The sequence below is a fragment of the Taudactylus pleione genome, unplaced genomic scaffold (assembly GCF_031769625.1).
Source record: "Taudactylus pleione unplaced genomic scaffold, aTauple2 ptg000095l, whole genome shotgun sequence".
In the NCBI taxonomy this organism is placed as follows: domain Eukaryota; kingdom Metazoa; phylum Chordata; class Amphibia; order Anura; family Myobatrachidae; genus Taudactylus; species Taudactylus pleione.
The window spans coordinates 27,592,091-27,617,402 of NW_028284497.1; the positions used below are offsets into that span (position 1 = coordinate 27,592,091).

Below are 25,312 nucleotides of genomic sequence, written 5' to 3' on the forward strand. Positions count from 1 at the left end.
ATTTTTGTAATCCCGAGATTTAGGATTGAAAAAATCTCAATCCCGGGTTTCCTGGGATTGAATTGTACAAAGAAACTAAAATAAAAACACACACACATTGTCCCCCACAGGAAAACAACAACACACACACATTGGCCCCAACAGGCAAACAACAAAAAGCGCACCATGATTCCCACAGGAAAAAAACACACACATTGGCCCCCACAGGAAAAAAACTAAAACCCATTTACCTCAATGTGCAATAGAGACTTATGCGGTAGAAGAAGAGAGGAGCTCCCAGACTCCCAGTCCCTTCCTCACCGTGGCACTCAGCCGCCTCATTCACTCAGTACTACGTTGTCGTTTATAGGTAAGCGCACGGGCCGTGTCTGAGCCCCCGAAGGAGTCCAGCACTGCCCGGGCCAGAAGTTGGTTTATTACTGGCTGGTGGCTGCAAACTAATCCCGACATGTTGGGTTTGCTGCCTCCAATCCAAGGACTAAAATACCAGACTTTTTGAAGATAATTACCTGTATCCCACAGATTGGCTTCCCTAATTAGTATTACTGGCTAATTTACCACATATAATTACTAAATTAAGACACAGGATTTTTTGGTTCACAAATTAGATCCACTGTTGGTACATGGGTGAGAGCAAATATTTGTTTTTCTATGGTAATCTGAGTTTTAATAACCAAGAGTGTAGTTTTCTACTAAATTATCAGATTTCTTCTAATTCAGAGCAACTTTGTCACCAAATACTATTCTGAATGTCAACTGGCCTTAATGTGACACTGCAGTATTGGTCTGACATCTTTTGGACAAACGGCCTGTGTCAGATGGACACAATGCAGATAGTTGTGCGATTATCGGTGGTGTGTGCTCGCGTTTCAGTCGCACTGCTCATGCATCACATTTCATTACCAATGTCGCTCACAGTGAGTATTCGCAAAGTGATTGACAGATGGGGACCATTTGTGAGCAGCAATGGGGAGGTGGAGACTCAAATGCAGGCGTGTCGATACTGTTTTAGGGGCGTTTCTCTGCCTGCGACCCCATACACAGTGAAAATGTCTCCAGAGTCTTAGTTCCAGTGCCCATTTTGCACAACCATAGGGTTACTCAGGAGTCCGATAATCAACTGATCTGTGACCGAACTGCGCCTTTCTACGAATTCGATTGGTTTTGCAAAGCCGCTGGTGGGCGTCTCAGTACAAATCCTGGGCAGCTGCAACATTTGCATATTTTCGCCTAGCCACTGTGTCCCCAAATTTGCAGCGACGTAAAGCTCTGAATCCGCCACATAGTTTGATTGCAGAGTCGGGGTACAATATTGCTCCCGTTTAATTTTGTCTTTGCTTTACTCCCAACTCTGCCCCTTTATTGGAAACGTATAGCAGCATCCATATTCAGCCACGACATCTCTTATTTATCATATTTTTGATGAATGGATGAATAATGTTTTTGGAGGCGGCCTGCAACAAACCCATAATTATTTTTGCTACAATAATTACATACATGTCCAACGTGGAATTTAATGCAGAGGATTGAGATGAAATCTCTCCTAGGAGTGGTCCTTCAGTAGAGATGTACTCTGGCAGACACATCTTGAAGACACGCTGTTATTCCATCTCCAGACGATTAATTAACTCCAGATACTTCAATTCATTGGGGGCAAGAATGAGAGAGTTGTGCTGCTGTCACTGTTTCTCATTTCATTCAAAAGACCTTATCGTGGACTTTTGCCAGGCTTTTTTTTTTTTATTATTAATTCTGTAGACTTGCTTTAAACATAATGGTTGAATGAATGTGCCTGTCCTTGGTCTCACTGGTGGTGTTTGGTGATAGGCATCAGTAGTGAAGGGGTTAAAGGACAGCATGTCTAATTAAGTAGTGATGGTCAGTTTGGTAAATAACCCGGTCATGGGCTCATTTATATACAGATGTATTATTTTTTTATTTTTATTACTTACCTTCATTTACTGGGTGGCATTTCCTTCAGTGTTAACAGCACAGGTTAACTGCACCCAGACGTGCAGCGAGATGTTTGCCAGGACTGTTTTTTTTTTTTTTTTTTTTTCTTCTTCTTATTTGCAATTCTTTGTTTTTTTGGAAAATGTTTCTCTAGCTTGGCTATCCCTCCCTGAACCACCATCACCCCCACAGCTGTAGACATTTGTTGAACACACTGGTCCATCAGGAGGGGCTAGGATTTAAGAATGGAACAGGGTTGCTAGTGTAATTAGCAGAGGAAGAGGGAAAGAAAAGAGAAATGTTATTGTTAGATGGGGAGTCATATTTCTTTGGAATGCAGTTACTGTTTATCCATTGCCATTCGGTTCACTTCAAGTGTAATTAAAAAGCAGAGATGTTTATCATTTTTGTTTAATCAACATCATATGGCTCTACCCCTTACTTTTAGCCATAATCACTTCAAGTGGACAATCAGAAATAAAGCATATTGGTAAATCTGTGTGCATACTATAAATACATATAAAAGCATATACAATTAGGTAACCTAAAGCAAGGAGTCTCTGGTTTCCAGTTCTCTCTGAGCGAGAGGCCCTGTCTCAGACATGCTGATGTTCATGTTCAGCTCTAGAACGTTAAGCAGTGCCTTTTAAAAGCCTGGATGTTTCTGTTTCTAATGAATTATATCCCTTCTATTTCATATAACTGTGCTGTACCCAAGTAAAGTTTCAGCACATTTTAAATTGAACGCAAGTCGGATGCAATTGTGCTGGCAATACGTGCATGGAACTAAATATGTATACTCGCCCACTTGTGGAGTTGTATGCATATGTGAGACCACACCACCCCTATCTGTATGCTAGGCCTGGGCTTTTAGTGTAAATGATTTGTCAGAATACGGACCTAATTATGCATACACGCAACTCTACATAGCGCACAGTTGCCTAGACATGCCCATCTCCCACACTTGCTAAACTCTGTTAACACCCTTTTACTCAATTTCTGCCGCAAGTAAAACGCAGCATCACCCGTAGCATGGGGAAAACACACAAGAGCTGTCTGCAAAACTCTGCATCATCCCCATGCTTTTACTAATGACTATCCTGGAGTGCTACAGTTTTGTGCTAGTTGTCCAAAGTAACTCCAGTTCACTTTGTCTGTTTTGCAGTTGACTAAACAGCGTTTGGTGGATGCAAATGGGATCATTCACCCAAGTGCCTTCTACATCTACTTAACGGCCTGGGTGAGTAATGACCCTGTAGCCTATGCTGCTTCCCAGGCCAATATCCGCCCTCATCCTCCAGAGTGGGTCCACGACAAAGCAGACTACATGCCTGAGACCAGTACAAGTAAGTAGGACTTTGCCTCTAGCCTTAAAACTGTTTATGAACAGCTTCCTCCATCCTGGCTCTGTTTTTTTGATGACATTGTGCAGATCTACCACACTTTCGGAGACTGGTCTATTTTAATTTGACAGCCATTTTACGGTTACATTTTTTGTTAAAGGAAAACATCATGCCTTTTTCCACTTTGCCAAAAATAAATAACATGCATACTAAGTGTTGAACGATTAGTCTTTTTAATCATAATATTATTTTTAAAGGGTTCAGAGGTTTGAAATGTTTATGAATTTCAGCTTAATCATACCTGAAAAAAAAAAGTATTAATTTACCCAAGAAGCTCTGTGAAAAATGTAAAAATCCTGATATGTACTATATGTTTGTAGGCTAAATTCTTTGTGTTTTATGGACCTTGTGGGAAAGCTGCAAAATAATTTGACATACATAAAACTATATTGATCTTATTGTTGCCTTTTTTTCTTTTACATTTTTGTTCATTTATAAAATGGTTTAGCATTCATTAATAGGGAGTAATGTGTTTGTTGTTGTTTTTAAGTATTGGGTGATGTTTACTCTGCGTATCATAAAGGTCCATATTATGACAGTAGGTGGGTCTTATGTATTGCTAGACCTGAGGTTTGCTCTTTTGCTTTGGCTAAGGGACATTTGAAAGAGATTTTGGTATTCCTGCCTTTGAAATGCAATTGGCTGAAAAGTTAACAAAAAAAGTACTTTACTGTATCCGAACCCTAGAGCCGTGTGGCAGCCAGCCAAGTCTTGTCTTAATGAAAATTTATAGTTGAGATTATAATAGGGCAAATCATGTTTAGCAAGTCAGCTGAATGACCCTGCAGGGTCTGGAACACACAACGACAGCAACTGAACGCTAGCAATATGACTGACTGTAATTTATATATCGTATTTTTTTTCCCCTTATTGTGGTAGATCTAGGGTTACCATTACATGATAAAAGAAGCATGGAAAATCAACGTTCCCAGACTATTAAATGATCATATGTTCTAAATTTCCTAAAACAAAGACCTTTTCATCTTCTTAGATATTTCTCTGGCTCAGTCACTGTCAACAGCTTTACATAGTCCTTCTGTGTTTGTGTTTTCACCAGCAGTACAAACGTTTATTTTAATAGTATATTTCATGTTTAGCATTATTGATCTTCATGTTTATTTTTCCTTCAGTTCATGCAGCTGAGCCAATAGAATATGCCCAGTTTCCTTTCTACCTCAATGGCCTACAAGAAACTTCAGATTTTGTGGAAGCTATAGAGAAAGTGAGAGACATTTGCAACAGTTATACCAGCCTGGGAGTGTCAAATTATCCAAATGGCTACCCGTTCCTCTTCTGGGAGCAATACATTGGGCTCCGCCACTGGCTGCTCTTGTCCATCAGCGTGCTTCTGGCGTGCACATTCCTGGTGTGTGCCCTTTTTTTGCTGAACCCCTGGACTGCTGGAATCATTGTAAGTTAATAAGGTTCTTTGTTGCAGTCAAATTCCTTTCGGCATAGCTCTTGCTACAGCCAGCAAGGTTTGTTTATGTCTGGATCTCTGGTGGAATAAAGTATGTTACATCATTCATGATATGTTTATTCGACTTGGAAGGGTAAGAGAAGGGAGGGCTCACAGCTACAGAGTAAACCTTAAAAACGTAATTCTCTATAAATTCTAGCAAATTTGTATTTTATTTAACTTGTATCATTTTATCATTCATTTAAGCAAAATACTTACATTTCTGTAAATAGATCACCTATAGTGCACAAAGATGGTGTTTTTATACCATAATTTATCTTTGTTTCCTACTGTTTACCAGTATGGATATGATATAGTTGATTGGGGAGCTAAATTAATGTATCTCGTGATGTCTGGCTATTACATTTTTAAGTTGTTCTTCTTAATGTAATATTTTGAAAAATTTTATTGTTTTTAAATATAATCCTGTTATCATTTTTAAATGTTTGATCTGTGCAGAAATGTTCAAAATATTCATAACAAATTTTAGGATATGTGTTCAGTCTTCATCCATCTTGTAGGGAGAGGAGAGAATTTACAGAGCACACTCAATGTGCACTGGTAAAAACCTTGGTTTTGCACCAGTGCACTAATGTTGCACAGTAGGCCCTGATCTTTGGAAAGACCTCTGAAGCCTTGTTGTGCGGTGAAGCGTATGTTACATCTACTACTTAGTACTACCCCTATCCATAAAATAAACTCTCCTATTCATCTGAAATACGTCATAGCGTCATCTGTGACCTATTTATCAGGAGAGAGTGATATCCGCACACAACAAAGCCCACATGTAATAAAGTTGGTGCACCTAGGAATGCACATTTTTGCCAAAGTGGAGTTTTAGAACTCATGGAGTTACAAAACCAGTCCCAATAAAAGTATAAGGCTAGACCAAAAGACACCAGCTCTTAGCTTGTGCAGAACTGGAGACCTGTCGTAAAAACAGTCCTGTAAGGCACAGAAAATGCCCTCTCTACACCTTTGACACTATTGCAGTAACCTAATTCTGCAACAGAGAGTCTTGTTTCTGCACAGCTGCACTCACTGAGGTGCTGCTGTCACTAAGAACACCTTCACTTGACCCAGCTCCTCCTGTCTGTCTGTCTGTGAAATTTCTACTGCTCCCATAAATAACCATCATGCTCAGTAAACCTATGCACCTTGGCAGAAATCTAGTCACATTTGTACAAGTTGAGATCCACAGCAGCTGCATGGCGGAGTAGGAGTTTGTGCTAGGTAAATGACTAAATGAGTCTTGAAAAACTCAATGAATTTTCTGTGTTCTATCCACCTTTGTACCTTTCTGCAGCAAATAGCAACAAATCCTGCTAAATGAAAAGAATAACTCCATTTTCATGTAAGGTCCATGATGTAGTGTGAAAGTGTAAATTTAAAAGTACGCTTTTCAAAAACTAATTTTCTTTGCTCCCCCTCAATAGTGTAACTTGCTTCCCTGCTTGCTTTGTCCATGGCACTCTGTCCAGGCTCCTTTAAAAGCTATGTGGCCTTCCTGTAATATGACACCGATTCGGTTTCTCCTTCTTTAGCAACTCTAAACTCCTTTAACCTGAAAATGTCCTGGAAAATGTCTATCTTTATATTCCCAATCCATTTTTTCACTTTTTACCCCAAAGTTTTGCATAAGCTATACTAGATGTGAGGGCGAACAAGGTCATACGTTACAGTTACAGTCCCTCTTGTGGATGAATGCAGAACTGCTAGCAATATCTTACAAGTGAAAAAACTATTGACTCATTATGTTAAATTGCTAGAACCTACAAGTAGTAGGCTAATTGTATTGTAAATACACACGTTTTTTTTTTGTAGGTTATGGTGCTGGCCCTTATGACAGTGGAGCTGTTTGGAATGATGGGACTCATTGGGATTAAGTTGAGTGCTGTGCCTGTGGTGATCCTGATAGCCTCTGTAGGCATTGGCGTTGAGTTTACCGTACATGTGGCTTTGGTATGTGCACAGCATATTTCTGCTGATTTTTGTCTATTTTGTTTAAAAAAAAAAAAAAAATTTATGTTTTTTTGAAACACCATGAAAATAACCTTTTACAATTGTCATTTGCATATAATATAACATCACAAATACATACACGAGTGTAGTAATCTATAAATAATGTTATAACTGCAATCATAAGTCACACACTGTTCATAGAAGGAGAACGAGTAGTATACACATTCTGGAAAAAACTTAAATCTTTTTTCACATTTCATAGAAAAATAGTATTCTATATAAATCTTTCATGCAGGTGGTTCTAATATGCAGGTAGATCTTTCCTTCAAACTGATCCTTGCTTTATCGGCAGTGTGTTTTGATTATATTTTGCACTTTTTGTGGTTAGCAGGTTTCCGTTCCTCTCTGCTATTTGGCCTATCCTTATCATTCGGTTTTTAAGGCTAATGCAGTTCTCGGTTAATCTACAGGCATTTCTCACCGCTATTGGAGACAAAAACCGAAGGGCAGTCCTGGCATTGGAACATATGTTTGCCCCCGTATTGGATGGAGCTGTATCTACACTTCTGGGGGTCCTTATGCTAGCTGGATCTGAGTTTGACTTTATTGTCAGGTAATGTAAGGTTTTAGTACCTTTTTGTGTTTCAAATAGAAAAAAAAATAGAGGTTTTTAAGTCTGTCTTAAAATTCTCCCTTTTTTTTATGTTTTTACTCTAAGCATGTCACTATTCTTTATTATCATGCTTCAGTTCTAAAGTCGGCTTAACATAATAAACGTAACCCCACAGAACAATGCTGTAATGGTTGAGCAGCAGATTGATTATTTGCGAGAAGGCATTAACAACTTGGGGTTTCTGTAAGGAATTACAAGGGAGGCTGTTTCCTTGTGGATTTAATTAAGAATGTAAGTTTGTCAGCTCTGAGGAGGGTTTCTTTGAAGGGAATTTGATAAGTGCAGTGAAATAGATCCCTCTCTATTACAAACAACCTGCGGAGCACGGTAAAATGACTAATCTTGGATATAACACTGCTTCATTGTGGTGGACTGCTGTGGCAAAAAGAAGAGAAATAAGACCAAAGCTTGGGGGGATGGGCATCTGACATTCTCTCTGTTTGAAATGGACACATGTTTGACAAAACCATGCTCGTGATTTAAATGTGTCCACCTGTATAGCATTGTACAGAAGCATCAGCCTTTTTTATGGCGGAACCTTGATAGGGAATAAATCACAATTTATAAAGTATTTGAAAAATGGTGCGACAAGTGTAATTGTGTTATTCACCATCCATAAGCTAGGTATGATACCTGGAAAATCCCCCATCACATTTAGACATGGGGCATGCTCTCTCTCTATATCTGTATGTACAGACACAATTAAAATAAAAAATAAAATGATTTGAACATCTGTTCTATGCTGCACTTAATAAAAAAGATATATTTTGCTATAGACGACCTGCTCCTTAACTATATATGGGTGTGTGGCGTGTGGTGAACACTTCAGAGTATTTGCAATGCAATAAATGAGGACACTTTTTTTCCTCTGCAGTTATGCTGCTGCCTATAGAGGGCAACCGCGTACATCAGACCTGATTCAGAGTTGTACGCTATTGCCACTGCGGCTGTGATGCCGTACGCAGCTGCTGTGTGATAATATGCTAATGCCGCAGCTGCCGGGATATGTATTGAGGCTCCCACCGGCGTCGGCAAATCCAGGTGTCTGTGTGCAAAGAGACAGCATCAGTTGCAGATTATTCGATGTTAGCAGGTCCTGAGTAACGCTATGGTAAAGCAAAATGGCCGCAGGAACTGAGATGCCGAGCCATGTTTACAGCATATGGGATCGCAGACGCAAGATGCTACATGCCCCCGAAACGGTCGTGGCACGCCTGCGTTTTTAGCCGCCACTCACCGATACCACCCCCAATCGCACCCAGACTGTCAATCACACTGAATAACTGCTCGTTGCGAGCGACTACGGTAATGTGCCTTTATTCATGCGCAGTTTAACTCTGATGCGTGCGCAGAAGACCGATAATCTCCCAGCTGTGAATACATTGGCATTGCTTACATTTCTGAATCCGGTCCTCTGTGTTACGGGTGGCGGAGAGACATGGGGTCACTCACTTCTCAACACACAAGTGAAATCTGGCTTTTTTCTGGGACAAATGTAAACTGACCAAATGTCATCTCCTTGTCCAGGAGATTATCCGCGTTACAAAACTTCTGCTAAAACAGAGAAATGAGTTCAACAATGTGCTCCACTAAAATGGAGTAAATGAGCAGATATTGTATATGCAAAATAGTCAGAATGGACCGTGTTGTTTATTCTATTGCTAGATGGATGACATGCAAATGTTTCTGGGGCCTATTGTTGATACAAATCCCAGTTTAAAGTTTAGCTTGGTTTACATATGAAGAGGACATTGGCTCGTTGATAGTGCTAATGGAGTTAAGATTTTCCAAGATGTTTACAGAACCAGGTTATTTGTGTGTTGTGATTTTATTGCAAAACACAGAGTGGAAAACATGAGCCGCAGTTGAGCCAAGACGTGGATGACTGCTTTTGTTAATGTTAGGGACGCATCTGACCTGAGAGATATAAAAAATGACTAATGCAGGCCACATGATTGTTTAGATTTTCTTTGAATGAATCTACATTTTATCAGCTTCATGCATCTCATTTTGAAAAACCATGCCTCAACGACTCTATTTTTTTTTTTGTTTTTGTTTTTTTGGAACAGTCCACCAGGGTATTTCTGAATAATCCCTGACCATAAAGCCTTAGTGGTGGGAAACAACGTCCACTTGTGCACTTCCCTCCTCTTCCCCATTACTTTGGCCTTTATGTTTGAATTGGCTGACTCAAAACAAGAGTATTCAGAGATGCTAAATTGATCAACAAAAGATTAGCCTGCAATGCAGCTCAGCCATTGTGGAGCTTTTTACTCTGTACAATGCTCAGGCATACCATAGAATGGAAAGCATTTTCTTTTACAAAAAGCTTATTCCTCTGCTCAAAATGTTTTTCATTTAAGCTATGCGGTAAAACTGAAACTCTGAATTCCAGGAGGAATATAGTCAATTAAAGCTCACAAAAGAAAAAAACTTTACCTGATCAACTAGAGGTTTAATTGGATATTGCTATAGTAAGATTCACAAACATTTCACAGTGGATTAGCACTGGGAGAAGTAACTCTTTCCCCTCATTTTTGTGAAAATTCTCCCCTTACCTCCATTTGTTACCATTTCCTAGGTCCTGGCTAATGGGGAGAGCAGAGGAGGCTGGTATTGTGTGTGCGCGTTCCCTCTATTCACCTCACATTCCATATTTTGGAGTCTTGTGTTACACTTTCATGAATAGAACCAATCTAGCAAGCCTCCTGTTTTCTTAACAATATACCATTTTCTTTCCTCCTAACACTGAATCGTGGAATGTAGAATTCAAGGTAAAATAAAGCTACATGTTACTACTGCTCGTTTTGTGTTGCTGTGTGCGCGTATTTGTGTCTTCATAGATGCATGTTTTATACAATTCCATTATATTGTTACTTCATTTGATGAAATAACTAGTGTGACACTTAACGTGCTATCCTTTCCTTCCAGGTATTTCTTTGCTGTGTTGGCAATATTAACTCTCCTTGGGGTGCTAAATGGATTGGTGCTTCTTCCAGTTCTCCTATCTTTTTTTGGACCTTACCCTGAGGTGGGCACAATACTGCTTGGTTTTGTATTACAAACCTTCCTCAAGGTTATTTTCATTGTGTTGTTGTTTATACACATTTAGGCTGCTTCAGAGTGGCACTCTAGTCGAATGCATTGCATGCACCGAAATCTGAATCTTCGCCTGTATTCAGGGTTGGCCACATCTATACATCCACCCTACCCATGCGTTTGTGAATGTAGCAGTCATCATTGTCTTACACATTTGTAGCAGTCCTATCATTGAAATCTGAAATGAGATGGCTCGCTACATACATTCACCGGTGAATAGCCCGCAGTTCCATCTACACACCCACTACACTGGCCCAGAACTTGTCCTACGTGCAGTATGACAGTCCAGTTACACCAATCAGGAGTAAGTGGAAATGCAGCTGAGATGCATATGACTTTGAATATACCATAGTTGCTCACAGTTGCATATGCTCAGCTATGAAGCATGTGTATTGCTAAAAATCACAAGATCTGGCCAGAAAAAAGACTAGCATGCATCTCTAGCCCCCTTGTGTTTTAAAAATAGTACTTTATCCAAGATATATCAAATGTTTGTGTCAGGTTGCAAATAATATACGTGTCTATCTGGTAACAAAAGCATTGTGCTCTTAGGTGTCACCAAGTAATGGTGGAGATCGGTTGCCAACACCATCCTTAGCTCCTCCAACAAATGTTATGAGATTCCCAGTGTTTACACAACAAACTCATACTGGATCGGATTCTTCAGATTCTGAATCAAGTTCACAGACCACTGTATCTGGATTCAGTGAGGAATTTCACCAGTATGAAGCCCAACGGTCTGGAATGGCACCACATCAAGTCATTGTTGAGGCCACAAGAAATCCAGTCTTTCCAAGATGTTCTGTAAGTTCTCTATATTATTATTATACTTTATTTATAAAATGGTAACTTATTACTCAGAGCTCTACACTGTAAGGATCAAAATAGAAATAAATAGTATACTATGACATGAAAGAGACAGTAAAGATCCCTTATGAGCTTACAAGCTACAGTAATAATATAATCAAAGTCAATGTGGGGATGGATTTTGGGGAGCCCAAACAAAAAGCCTGAAACTCTCATTTTGCTTTTCAAGAAAATTAGGGGTCAGTGCTATACATAGACAATTATGAGTATATTTACTAAAGTGAGAGTATTTAGAAGTGGAGTTGTTGCCCATAGCAACCAATCAGATTTTAGCTATTATCTTCTAGAAGGTGCTAGATAAATGATAAGTAGAATCTGATAGGTTTCTGTGGGCAACATCTCTACTTCTAAAAACCTGTACTTTAGTAAATATACTCCTTAGTGTGAAGATGCAGAATTCATCTGTTTTTTTCTGTATTGTGTCCAATTCCATTAATGTTTTGTTTCTAAATGAGTGTTATATTAGTAGGGTTCTTAATGTGATTGTGTCCTTCTATTTTTTTGTTTTTGATAATCTTCAGGTTGTCATGCCAGATTCAAGGCATAATCAGTCATGTCAGAGGACACAACACGTTGAAGAGCCCAGACCTCAACAACAGTGGTGCCCTAACAGGAATCAGAGGTGGGAATCAAAGGAAGGGTCACGGCCACCTCCATACCGACCACGCAAGGATGCTTTTGAATCCTCTACTGAGAGGCATGCAGATTCTTGTAACAGAGACCGCTTAGGGCACAGACCCCACTTACTGAACAATAGGAAAGCTGCATTTCCTCCTGTAGGTGCTTGCCAGCCTATTACTACTGTGACTGCTTCGGCTTCAGTTACTGTTGCTGTTCACCCTTCTATGTGTAGCCACAATACACATGGTAGCTACCCATTTTACAGTGGGTATCACGAAGATGACAATGGACCTTTTGAGGACCCTCACGTGCCTTTTAATGTGCGCTATGAGAGAAGGGACTCTAAAGTAGAAGTGATAGAGCTGCAAGATGTTGAAAGTGAAGAAAGGACACAAGGAAAGGTCTCAAAATAAGGTAAATTGTGGGGCTCGTCATTACCTGTGTAACAGCCTTTCCAAGATTGCATTTGAAGCAGAAATATGGTAAAGAGAAATGGTTACGGTGCTGTAGTTCAATTTTCTGTCATAAGACTTTAAACATGTGTCTCCACATGTCCCATCATAGCAGTCCACTGGTAGTAGTGTCATCAGTTATAGCTTCATAAGATAAGTGTTCATGGAAGGGGTTTACAGAACTTCCACACTAGGATTAAGCCAATGTTTCTTCAGTCACTAACCACAGATATGGCTACTGATACAGCTACCTATAACAGAATAGGAAAGGAGCCTCTGCAGTGTATCTCAGCAGATGTATAGACTTATGGCATGCATTTACAGTGTTTATAGGGGAAAACCTCTATCATCTCAACATTGCACAGTGTCTGCTTCAAATTCTACATATAGTTTTCAACATAGTGGCCAATAAATCAGGGTAATTTCGTGGGGTGTGGTATATGAGGTCGACATTTAGAATGTCGACATGGTGCCAATATCAACATTTGACATTTCGACATCCTCACATAACAATAGGCCCATCTTCATGACAGGATGATGATGGCTAGCTGGCCATATAGACAGCCATAAATCATAAGTATTAAAATAGTTTATTTTTTTATGTATTTAGGGAGACACTGGCACTAGTTACAGCTCCTCCCTTTTTCAGTATAGGCCCTTGAAAATGTTCAGCCCCAGGCCTAGGCCCTGGTAGACAGTATTATTTTACCCTAACCGCAGCCTAACCCTGGTAACTACATACATGTCTAATGATAAAAACCGCACACAATGATTTTAAAACCTAATCCCAAAATGTAGCACTTTTGTCATACTACAGATGTGTATTAATCCTTCGTTAAACAGCCCTTTGTTCTTTTAGTCGCGCCATGCCGTGGCGTGACTCTGCAAATAAGACGCATATGAAGGTAAAAAATTGCACAAAATGATGTTCAGCGCCACGAAGTGATGAGAATAGCGAGCACAAGCAGTTTCTGCTGATTAAAATGATCATGCCTATGTTCTCTGTACGATTGCGGGTGTATCTGCATGTGAAATGCCATGTTAGTGTCACAGCCGCTGTCACTGTAATGTAGCATTTTACATGCAGATATGGTAGCTGGGCACCATGCTCTCTTTGCTACCGAGTCACACGGCGCTCATGCGTGTTTAACGTGACTTGTAACACACGGAGGTGAGATGTATGTGGACACATCTGTACATATTCTGCTAAACAAAGAAGTGCCAAACTAACTATATGTTGCAGACCAAATAGCGGCACATTGGAGTCATATATTTTCGATCAACTAACCTTTGTCACTGAGCAATTTTGATGTTTTCAGGGTTGCTTAAGGTGTAGTGTTTTCAGGGATACAGCTTAAGTTTACATTGCATACCATTGGGGCAGATGTATCAAGCATTGGAGGGAGATAAAGTACCAATCACTCAGCTTCGGCCAAGCAATGCCTGTAAACTGACAGCTATAAGCTGACTGGCTCTCTCTCCCTCCCAGATTTGATACATCTCCCCTCTTTAACAGAGAGGTGATGAGGTGGTTTTAGTGATCTGTTCTTTTGTTTTACAGAGTTGACACATTCTGAAACATTGATGGCCAAAGATGGGACAGAATTTCCAGACTACTTAATGGAAGCTGCTGGAGATTTTATATAATGGACATGCTGCATCAGGACAAACAGTTCATATTTACTGTAAACTATTGTACAAATGTGTTTTAAATATTGTTATAAATATTTAAAAGGTGTAAACATATGTAATATACAAAAGAGCAATGTAAAGTTAGTATAACTGCAGAGTTCCTCGACTCTTTTTAACAGAAGCGGCAAAGCTTGTTTGCCCCCTCTACTTAATGTACAGGATTTGTGCTACACTTTAATTAATCTAGATATAAGATTCAGCATATTTTTCTGCTGCTTTAATATTGTATAATGTACTTGTATAATTTCTATGCAAATATTGCTTATGTCATAGGTGTTTTATATATGTAAAAGTTTCCTGTTTTGATGTTTAATGTTCATATCACAACCCTGTGGTAGTATGTTACTGAGAATTTCAAACACGCTATGCGTGAGTATTTCTTTTTTGTTGGAAAGGGCAGATATGAAGAATTTGTCTTAGGTGATTATTTTTTTTTTTCGTCTGTCCTTGTGTTTGGGTACGTGCACCTGTCTCATGTGATACTGTACAGTCTGTCCTTGTGTTTGGGTACGTGCACCTGTCTCATGTGATACTGTACAGTCTGTCCTTGTGTTTGGGTACGTGCACCTGTCTCATGTGATACTGTACAGTCTGTCCTTGTGTTTGGGTACGTGCACCTGTCTCATGTGATACTGTACAGTCTGTCCTTGTGTTTGGGTACGTGCACCTGTCTCATGTGATACTGTACAGTCTGTCCTTGTGTTTGGGTACGTGCACCTGTCTCATGTGATACTGTACAGTCTGTCCTTGTGTTTGGGTACGTGCACCTGTCTCATGTGATACTGTACAGTCTGTCCTTGTGTTTGGGTACGTGCACCTGTCTCATGTGATACTGTACAGTCTGTCCTTGTGTTTGGGTACGTGCACCTGTCTCATGTGATACTGTACAGTCTGTCCTTGTGTTTGGGTACGTGCACCTGTCTCATGTGATACTGTACAGTCTGTCCTTGTGTTTGGGTACGTGCACCTGTCTCATGTGATACTGTACAGTCTGTCCTTGTGTTTGGGTACGTGCACCTGTCTCATGTGATACTGTACAGTCTGTCCTTGTTTTTGGGTACGTGCACCTGTCTCATGTGATACTGTACAGTCTGTCCTTGTGTTTGGGTACGTGCACCTGTCTCATGTGATACTGTACAGTCTGTCCTTGTGTTTGGGTACGTGCACCTGTCTCATGTGATACTGTACAGTCTGTCCTTGTGTTTGGGTACGTGCACCTGTCTCATGTGATACTGTACAGTCTGTCCTTGTGTTTGGGTACGTGCACCTGTCTCATGTGATACTGTACAGTCTGTCCTTGTGTTTGGGTACGTGCACCTGTCTCATGTGATACTGTACAGTCTGTCCTTGTGTTTGGGTACGTGCACCTGTCTCATGTGATACTGTACAGTCTGTCCTTGTGTTTGGGTACGTGCACCTGTCTCATGTGATACTGTACAGTCTGTCCTTGTGTTTGGGTACGTGCACCTGTCTCATGTGATACTGTACAGTCTGTCCTTGTGTTTGGGTACGTGCACCTGTCTCATGTGATACTGTACAGTCTGTCCTTGTGTTTGGGTACGTGCACCTGTCTCATGTGATACTGTACAGTCTGTCCTTGTGTTTGGGTACGTGCACCTGTCTCATGTGATACTGTACAGTCTGTCCTTGTGTTTGGGTACGTGCACCTGTCTCATGTGATACTGTACAGTCTGTCCTTGTGTTTGGGTACGTGCACCTGTCTCATGTGATACTGTACAGTCTGTCCTTGTGTTTGGGTACGTGCACCTGTCTCATGTGATACTGTACAGTCTGTCCTTGTGTTTGGGTACGTGCACCTGTCTCATGTGATACTGTACAGTCTGTCCTTGTGTTTGGGTACGTGCACCTGTCTCATGTGATACTGTACAGTCTGTCCCTGTGTTTGGGTACGTGCACCTGTCTCATGTGATACTGTACAGTCTGTCCTTGTGTTTGGGTACGTGCACCTGTCTCATGTGATACTGTACAGTCTGTCCTTGTGTTTGGGTACGTGCACCTGTCTCATGTGATACTGTACAGTCTGTCCTTGTGTTTGGGTACGTGCACCTGTCTCATGTGATACTGTACAGTCTGTCCTTGTGTTTGGGTACGTGCACCTGTCTCATGTGATACTGTACAGTCTGTCCTTGTGTTTGGGTACGTGCACCTGTCTCATGTGATACTGTACAGTCTGTCCTTGTGTTTGGGTACGTGCACCTGTCTCATGTGATACTGTACAGTCTGTCCTTGTGTTTGGGTACGTGCACCTGTCTCATGTGATACTGTACAGTCTGTTCCACTGTGTTGCCTATTCTTGGTGTGCTTATGTAATCCTTCGATGTTGGGCGGCTTTGTCTCTCCATCCTAAGCACTTACTAGCATCCTCGTTAGCAAACAAGTGATTTGCAGACTTTCTAGCAAAGTCCTTTATTTATGTCCCTTTATGTGTAGGTATATGGGATGGCGTTTGATAGTATTTGGCGCCCTTACTGTTGCTAAAATGCATGCTCCCATGGTGCCGCTCCGCTGTAGTGGCTGGTTGGCCATCGTAGGAATTGTCAGAATTGTCATTTATTATCGAGTGAAGTGCCAAAAGTTGCCTTTCCTATTTTGTAATAGAAAGCACTTCAAGTGATAAATGGGATGGAAGAACATGTGTGTTGTTCAATTTTTATATAATGCTTGTATTACCTTCTGTTATGTTGGTGCTAATATTCCTAGTTTGTTTGTTGTTGATGTTTTTGTTTTCTTTTGCCTGTTTTCTTTGTTTTAATGAATTGTTTGTTTCTTGTCTCTGAAAGTATAAATGGTTTCCCTATCTACCTCCCTTCCTCTTTTACATACATAGGTATGTTGTTTGCTCAGAGTTTACCTTTATATTATTAATTTAATTCAAATGTTGAGTGTATATAGATGTGTATATATATAACATTGATATATACTGTATACATTCTTTCTGTGTCATTGTGGGGTTGCAGTGCATCACATTGCATGCTGCTTTGTCACAGAAGAAATACTTTAAACTTTAAGGCACTTGTTAAAAAGAAAAATACAAAAAGAAACCTAACAAGGAATACTTAGCTGCCTTTCCTTATTATAAGCTATTGTTAATATAAGCACACTGAGACCACCACAACTGCCTGAATATATAGAGAGCCAACGCTTAATTACAATAAAAAAAACAAAACCATGAACCCTTTTTGCTTGCAGTGTAGTAACCATACATTTAATACATGTTGTATTTAAAATCTCACAAAAGAACATATATAGTCACAGTGATGGTTACTTTCCGGCCATTAGAATTTTCTGTAGAGTACAACTGACAGTTTGTTGTACTCTTAAACAATGAATGCCCCCATCCCTCCCCATGCATGTGAGAAACCTAACATCTGGCTATGACTGATCAGTTCAGATGCAGGACACAAGTTGTAGTCACTGAGATTTACCCTTACTGTAAGACGAAGGCAAAGAGTCAAATAGGTTGAACCAAACAAACTGTAATTTAATGAAAACATTTGAAATAAACCAATCATTGTGATTTTCTTTCCCAATATCAAAACATTCTAACTTTACTAATTCATCTTTGGAGGGCAGTATATACTGTATCGATTGCTTTCCTGGTATGGCATATGTACTTCCCGTCTGCCAGCTTCAGTAGCAGCTGCTAAAAGGAAAAGGAGAATGAATTTGCCTGTGGACATTGTTTTAAAGGGAAAAAGAGAAAAACGTAAAGTTATTTTACAGTTCAGTAATTGTGACAATGATCTGTCAATGTTTTACTAGCTTATTGCCCCATTATAAACATCACCAGTTTGTGCCAAGCATTTATCTAGTGCGAGGGACCATTAGACTGGCAGCATGCTTTTTTTTTTTTTTGAAGATACTTCCTGAGCGGGCAAAGCACTCTTTGCGCTATCATAGTGTAAGTGGGTGAATCACACTGACCATAAGGATACTTTGTGCTTATAACTCTTCAACACTAATGCAAATTTTGAGCAGCACCGTGTTGTCATGTCATGTTGGCATTGCCAAATCCTTAATACCCCTTCTCTAACGTCCCGAACTACACAGTTACACTGCCAAACCTTCCCTCTCCCTAGTTAGTGTGTCTGCTGCCTTCTGCGCAGTATAGACATTATATATCTCCTATAGTCACATTGGCAAAGGGAGAACAGTAGCTGGCAATGTTTTTGTTATTTTTAATATTTATATTTTTGTATAATAAGAATGTGTTCCTACAGTATTTGTCATGCCAGTTTATAACAAAACAATGCAGGGATATTTTTTATTTCTATTGGAAAACACTATTACAGCTATGGGCTACTTTTAATGGAATTTTTATTTGTATAGAATGCTTACTAATGTTAAATAGGAGAGAGTATATAACATTTACATTAAAGACTCATAGCTTTTTAGATTAAGGAGTTAAAAGGAAAAATATTCAAACTGGGTCTCATCGTCTGCCCTTTTTTTTGTGTGGCAGAAATGAGTTTTGCGTCATTTCATTTACAAAGATAAACATATGCCATATAATTTATTTATATGAAAATTTATTTTTGTAGTGTACATAGTAGTCATCAAGTCTTTTTGACAGAAGTATATTTTTAAAGAGTTTATATGTGTTAATACCATTGCGAGACATGAATCTTGGGTACAGTGCACACTTTTAACTACACCAGACAACATATTGCTTAAACCTTCTAGTTTTGGGATGGCCGCAAGACACCAATCCAATGGGTATTGCTAAACCGTTCCAGCAGAGAATGGGTTAGCCACATTGAGAGAGCATTATAATTATTACCATACAGAATGTGTTTGTTATGTTTTGTGATCTAGTGGGGTTTACACTTCACCACTGAAAATTAAAATTGTACAAACTCTCTAAATATTAATGTTCAAACACTGATAGAATTTCTAACATGAATAAAAATTATTATAACTTATTGGTTACGTATTTTGTTTTTGTGGTTTTTTTTTTTCACTTGCAAAATAATCACATTTTATGTTTGGGAACAGTATTGGTTGTCATCCTGGGTCTATTGATCAGAAATGTTATGTAAAGTAGAGTAAAAATGATTAAAAACATTGGTGAATCAACAATTAATAAAAACACTTATTAGAGTTACCTATGCAATAAGGTTAAGAAACAATGCATTAAAACATTATTTACCAAATATAGTGATGAAAGAGTCTCTGAAACATCAATAATGAAAATGACTACATCATGTATTCAAATGATTTAAGTGTTAATAAAGCGTGCTCATAGTAAACTACAAAATAACACGAGTCTTAGAATGGGTACATTTAGTAAAGTTTGAGAAACATTAACTTCTGAGAGCTCTTGAAAATAAAAAAAGTTACTTACACACAGAAACAATATGTGGCCATGTTCATCTAGTTATAATTGCCTGCCTACAGTACATTTGAAGCCATTGGCAATGCAGATGGAACATGAGTTATGCTGGGTACACACTGAGACAAACTATCAATCAGCAGGCCGATCCACCATCAGAGCGGCCGATTGGAAAACTATTTTTTTCTGGGCTGACATCACACACAACTGAGCCGGCATTTAAATTTGCCTGCCCAGTTGATGTCCGTGTTGGCGGCCACTGCAGCAAGTGTAATGGGCGGTCTGTTGGACGTCAGTACACACATGCAGATGCACCGATAAAACAAATCAACGTCTAACTGTCCCTTTCAGTCTGTAAAGTGACATTTATGAGCTGATTGGTTGGTACTTTATCTCTCTACTTTATCTCTATCTAAGGCTTAGTACATCTCCCCTTAACCGTGCCCAATATTACGGAGCTGAGCTTTATCAAAGAAGAAACACTAATCATGGGTTGTTATACTACCATTATAGCATACTCTTTAAATATGTCCTGCAATAGGTTAGTTTAACAAATCGCCTTGTCAGTCAGCATCTTACTACTTAAGCCTAAAAAAGAAAGGGCAGTTGGCACCATTCCCTTTTGTTCATTGGAAGGCTTGCCTCCTAGCAACAGCTTGTGGGTGATGAGTAAGCATCCTGGTTACCGCTAGAAAACGGTAGAGGTACTGTTCCTACAGAGGAGGGTGGGGACGAGCATCTGCTCTATAACCAGATGCTCAGGCAGATTTTTCTATGGTGCAGACATGGGATGAAGCTGGGTTTCTTTCTCTGCCAGAATCCTTACAGCTGTCCTCCATTAAAATTATAAAAGGTGTCAGGAGAGCCACTAAACAGTGCTGGTAGTGGTTCTTTATCATTTAAACTGTTATTTATGATAACAAAATAATTTGGTTCTGCCAGGTAAGTGGAACACATTTTTTCTACCAAGTGTCTGAGGTAAAAATCACTGCCAAAGACCTAACACCCTCCATAGACTATTCAAGGATGCCTGCTCAAAAACATTGTATCTTAAACATGAGGTGCATAAGTAAATGTGGAGAAAAATTCACACAGGGATGCCTATTCAGCGCAAAAGCGGAAAAGCGCCAATGTTCGCAGCAGACACATCTCCTGCCCGTAGCCGGCACCGTTAGGACACCTGTTCAAGACAGAAGGGGTCCCAACGTAATGCTCCACTATTTAACTCTCCTGAGTATGTATGTCCACCATGTTTTTCTACCGAGGACTGTGAGTCAGAAGAGGTGACAGGTCCTCAGCCTCTTCAGAAGAGGCAAGTATAGTGACCTATACATGTACGGAGTGGCACTAGCAGGTAAGACCTCCCACCAAATTCTGCACCTCACATTGGACTCTAAGTGAGAGGTATTAGGTATACAAGTTTGCCAAGGCAGTCATTAGAGCAACTTTAGTCACAAAAGACAAATAGGTTTTTTATAAGTCATACAGGGAAAACTGACATAGCTGTACTAATTGCTCCTGAAGTTGATCCTTCTTTATGTTCATATGTGAATAATACATCTCAGAGCAGTGGTTCTCAAACTCGGTCCTCAGGACCTCACACGGTTCACATTTTCCAGGTCACCCAGCAGCTGCACAGGTGTATTCATTACTCACTGACAGAACCATAGGGGGAGATAATTATTTCACTTGTGATTCTATGAGGGAAACTGGAAAACATGCACTGTTTGGGGGACTGAGTTTGAGAACCTGTGTCTTAGAGCAACCCCAACCCCACTTGCAAAATGTTCAGTCAAATTCAGTTTAAAAAATATCTGATGCTGCTTTACTTTTTATTTTGGACAAAGCAGAAAAAGCATGTGCACCAGTCTTATCATTAGCCTCCAACTATGCCCAATCTGGTAGACTCTGACCTCTTTGGCACTTTTTTCATATTTGAGTTCAGGGGTCTTTACAAGGCCCACATGTCATTATCAGGCAGGTAGCTCCTAGACTGAGTCTTCAACTTGTTTGCTCCCCATTTCAAAATATGGTTGTCTAGCAAAGGGCTGCAACTCTTTGAACAAGGTCTTGTCTGTAGCTTTGCAGCATGAGAAGACTGAGTTAGCCAAGCCAACCTCCAGAGGCTGGGCCATTGAATTATTCTCCATAAAAGTGAAATGGTCCATTCAGACCACTGCTAAATGTTAAATCACTGAATACACGCGTACAAAGAGAAGGTTCGGGATAAAAGGGCTAGCTGATGGCCCTTTTTGCCAGAAATTAGGAATGACTTCAAATATAGACCTGTAGGTGTCTTTGACGTTTTCTACTATAGATGCCGCCTGTTCCACATTTATACCTGAAAATAGTGGTTCCAAACTATGTTCTTGTCACCTTCGTCATAAAGTAGTCCACTGAGTAATCTACTTAAACGATATGCTGGTGATAAATTCAGACCAGAACATATTAATCAGATACCAAGGTCTGACTGTCTACCTTGGCCAAGCTCTGCTTATCTATGTAAAGCATAGTATATACTCCATCTTTCTCTTTGGTACGTCCTCAAGAAAAGTGGTCTGAAAAAGTTATCTTTGATGGTCCAATATCAGAGTATAAATTTGACGGACTTAGAGTAATTGGAAAAATTAAGGCCTTACATATGCCTTCAATGTTCCTCTGCACTGTAGATAATCACAGAACATATTGAGACATGCATCTATGAGATATTGGTGAGCATTACTCAGGACCAGGCAAGCAGAGGCAGATGGTCCATAATGGAGCAGAAGGCTCATAGCAATCTGCGCAAGTTGAGGACATCCAATGTAGCTCAGAGCTTTAGTTCCCAGTCACTTCAGGACATTGCAGACTGTCTGGACAACAAAACTACAGTTTCTTCCCTGTAATAGGACAGGAGGCTCTCACTTTCTGTCCCTGCGCATAGAAGCTCTAGCGATTAGGGAATTTGCTATTCAAAGGCTATCCACTTAACAGCACAGTACATTCTTATTACCTAGAACAAAGAAAGTTTGAAGGTCATAGATTCCTGCAAAGTACTGTATCTCTAATGAACAGTTGCCAGAAGTCTGCTGTGTTCTGGTTGCATAATAAATTGTTGGGAGGGACTGAGAAGGATCCAGCAGTCTTTGTACACATTGCTACCAATGACAAAATTAGAGGTAGATGAAAGGTCCACAAGAATGATTTCAGGTATTTAGGTATTAAGACTTTGTACCTGAAATCCAAAAAGGTAAAAAGTTGCTTTGGATTCTTGGATAACCAATGGTTGAAGAAACCAGCTACAAGAAGTCTATTATAGGACTAGTTATTATCTAACATAAATAATATAATGTACAAGCAAAAGTACCTATATACAGTCAGGTCCATAAATATTGGGACATTGACAGAATTTTCATATTTTGGCCTCTATTCACCACCACAATGGCTTTGAAATGAAACAAACAAGATGTGCTTTAACTGCAGACTTTCAGATTTAATTTGAGGGTAATTACATCCAAATCAGGTGAACGGTGTCAGAATTACAGCGGTTTCTATATGTGCCTCCCACTTTTTAAGGGACCAAAAGTAATGGAACAAACTAAACAATCCTAAATCTAACTTTCACTTTTTAATACTTTGTAGCAAATCCTTTGCAGGCAATTACAGCCTAAAGTCTGGAACGCATAGACATCACCAGACGCTGGGTTTCATCCCTGGTGATGCTCTGCCAGGCCTCTACTGCAAATGTCTTCAGTTCCTGCTTGTTCTTGGGGCATTTTCCCTTCAGTTTTGTCTTCATCAAGTGAAATGCATGCTAAATCGGATTCAGGTCAGTTGATTGACTTGGCCATTGCATAACATTCCACTTTTTAGCCTTAAAAAACTCTTTGGTTGCTTTTGCAGTATGCTTCGGGTCATTGTCCATCTGCACTGTGAAGCGCTGTCCAATGAGTTCTGAAGCATTTGACTGAATATGAGCATATAATATTGCCCGAAACACTTCAGAATTCATTCTGCTGCTTTTGTCAGCAGTCACATCATCAATAAATACAAAGGAACCAGTTCCATTGGCAGCCATACATGCCCACGCCATGACACTACCACCACCATGCTTCACTGATGAGGTGGTATGTTTTGGATCATGAGCAGTTCCTTCTCTTCTCTTCCCATCACTCTGGTACAAGTTGATCTTTGTCTCCTCTGTCCATAGGATGTTGTTCCAGAACTGTAATGGCTTTTTTAGATGTTGTTTGGCAAACTCTAATCTGGTCTTCCTGTTTTTGTGGCTCACCAATGGTTTGCATCTTGTGGTGAACCCTCTATATTCACTCTTGTGAAGTCTTCTCTTGATTGTTGACTTTGACACATATACATCCACCTCCTGGAGAGTGTTCTTGATTTGGCCAACTGTTGTGAAGGGGTTTTTCTTCACCAGGGAAATAATTATTTTGTCATCCACCACAGTTGTTTTCTGTGGTCTTACGGGTCTTTTGGTGTTGCTGAGCTCTACGGTGCGTTCTTTCTTTTTAAGAATGTTACAAGCAGTTGATTTGGCCACACCTAATGTTTTTGCTATCTCTCTGATGGTTTTGTTTTGATTTTTCAGCCTAATGATGGCTTGCTTCATTGATAGTGACAGCTCTTTGGATCTCATATTGAGAGTCGGCAGCAACTGATTCCAAATGCAAATGTCACACCTAGAATCAACTCCAGACCTTTTACCTGCTTAATAGATAATGAAATAATGAGAGAATAGCCCACACCTGTCCATGAAATAGCTTTTGAGTTGATAGTCCCATTACTTTTGGCCCCTTAAAAAGTGGGAGGCACATATTGAAACTGTTGTAATTCCTATACCGTTCACCCGATTTGGATGTAATTACCCTCAAATTAAATCTGAAAGTCTGCAGTTAAATCACATCTTGTTTGTTTCATTTCAAAACCATTGTGGTGGTGAATAGAGGCCAAAATCTGAAAATTCTGTCAATGTCCCAATATTTATGGACCTGACTGTATGTATGCAGTGATCATATTCGAACACTTGACTTTTGTTTTAAGAAAACATTTTGTTAGAGGGCTGCAAAAACTATGAATTTTACTATGGCTGGATTTAATCAACTTAGAGAATCAAATTATAATGAGATACATGGAAATATAGTAAACAAGTAGTGTTAAAGATGTCTTTTGGCAACAAAAACTCTTGGAATAAAAATAAACTTAAGTGGCCATATACGAAAGCATTAGAAGTGACAGCAGAAAAAAAGCTTTTGGAGTTTACAGCTACAATTGGCTACAGAGACTACAATTACTATATGCCAGAGGTTCCCAAACTCCGCCATTACAATCCATGTTTTAAGGATATCCATGCTTCTGCACAGGTGACTTAATTAGTATCTCAGTCAATTTGGTTTAACTTTCTGGACTCAAGCATGGATATCCTTAAAACCTGGACTGTAATGGCGGAGTTTGGGAACCTGATTATATGCATTTATATATATAATATATGAAAAAGGGGGTTAAAGAGACATGCGCCTGATAGTGTAGTAGATTCAGTAAGCTGGTGATTGGTGCTCAAAATTAGTGTGCGTACCAAAGAATAGAACTTTAAAGCTTATCTGGTTTCCAATGGTATAGTTCATATATGGATGGGTGAATGGGATGTCATCTACTGGAACACCTTTGAAGAGGGCTCGTTCAAGCCAGGGAAAGAGAAGATAATATAATGTAGTTTGTTTTTTTACAGAAGTAGCGAGACAGGACTACAATTAGCTGCGTACCATATATCGTAGTAAGGAGGAG

General features: G+C 39.7%; 1 protein-coding gene across 1 annotated transcript in view; it reads left to right on the forward strand.

Moving 5' to 3' along the window:
* Positions 1–14,714, forward strand: part of PTCH1 (patched 1) — an 86,917-nt gene extending 72,203 nt beyond the window's left edge. The window contains exons 17-24 of the mRNA XM_088470281.1: positions 3,119–3,299; positions 4,487–4,767; positions 6,640–6,777; positions 7,248–7,390; positions 10,382–10,481; positions 11,102–11,353; positions 11,938–12,451; positions 14,051–14,714. Coding sequence (XP_088326407.1) covers positions 3,119–3,299; positions 4,487–4,767; positions 6,640–6,777; positions 7,248–7,390; positions 10,382–10,481; positions 11,102–11,353; positions 11,938–12,450 — 1,608 coding nt within the window. The 3' untranslated portion in view covers position 12,451; positions 14,051–14,714. The remainder of the gene's footprint in view (positions 1–3,118; positions 3,300–4,486; positions 4,768–6,639; positions 6,778–7,247; positions 7,391–10,381; positions 10,482–11,101; positions 11,354–11,937; positions 12,452–14,050) is intronic.
* The last annotated feature ends 10,598 nt before the right edge of the window (positions 14,715–25,312 follow it).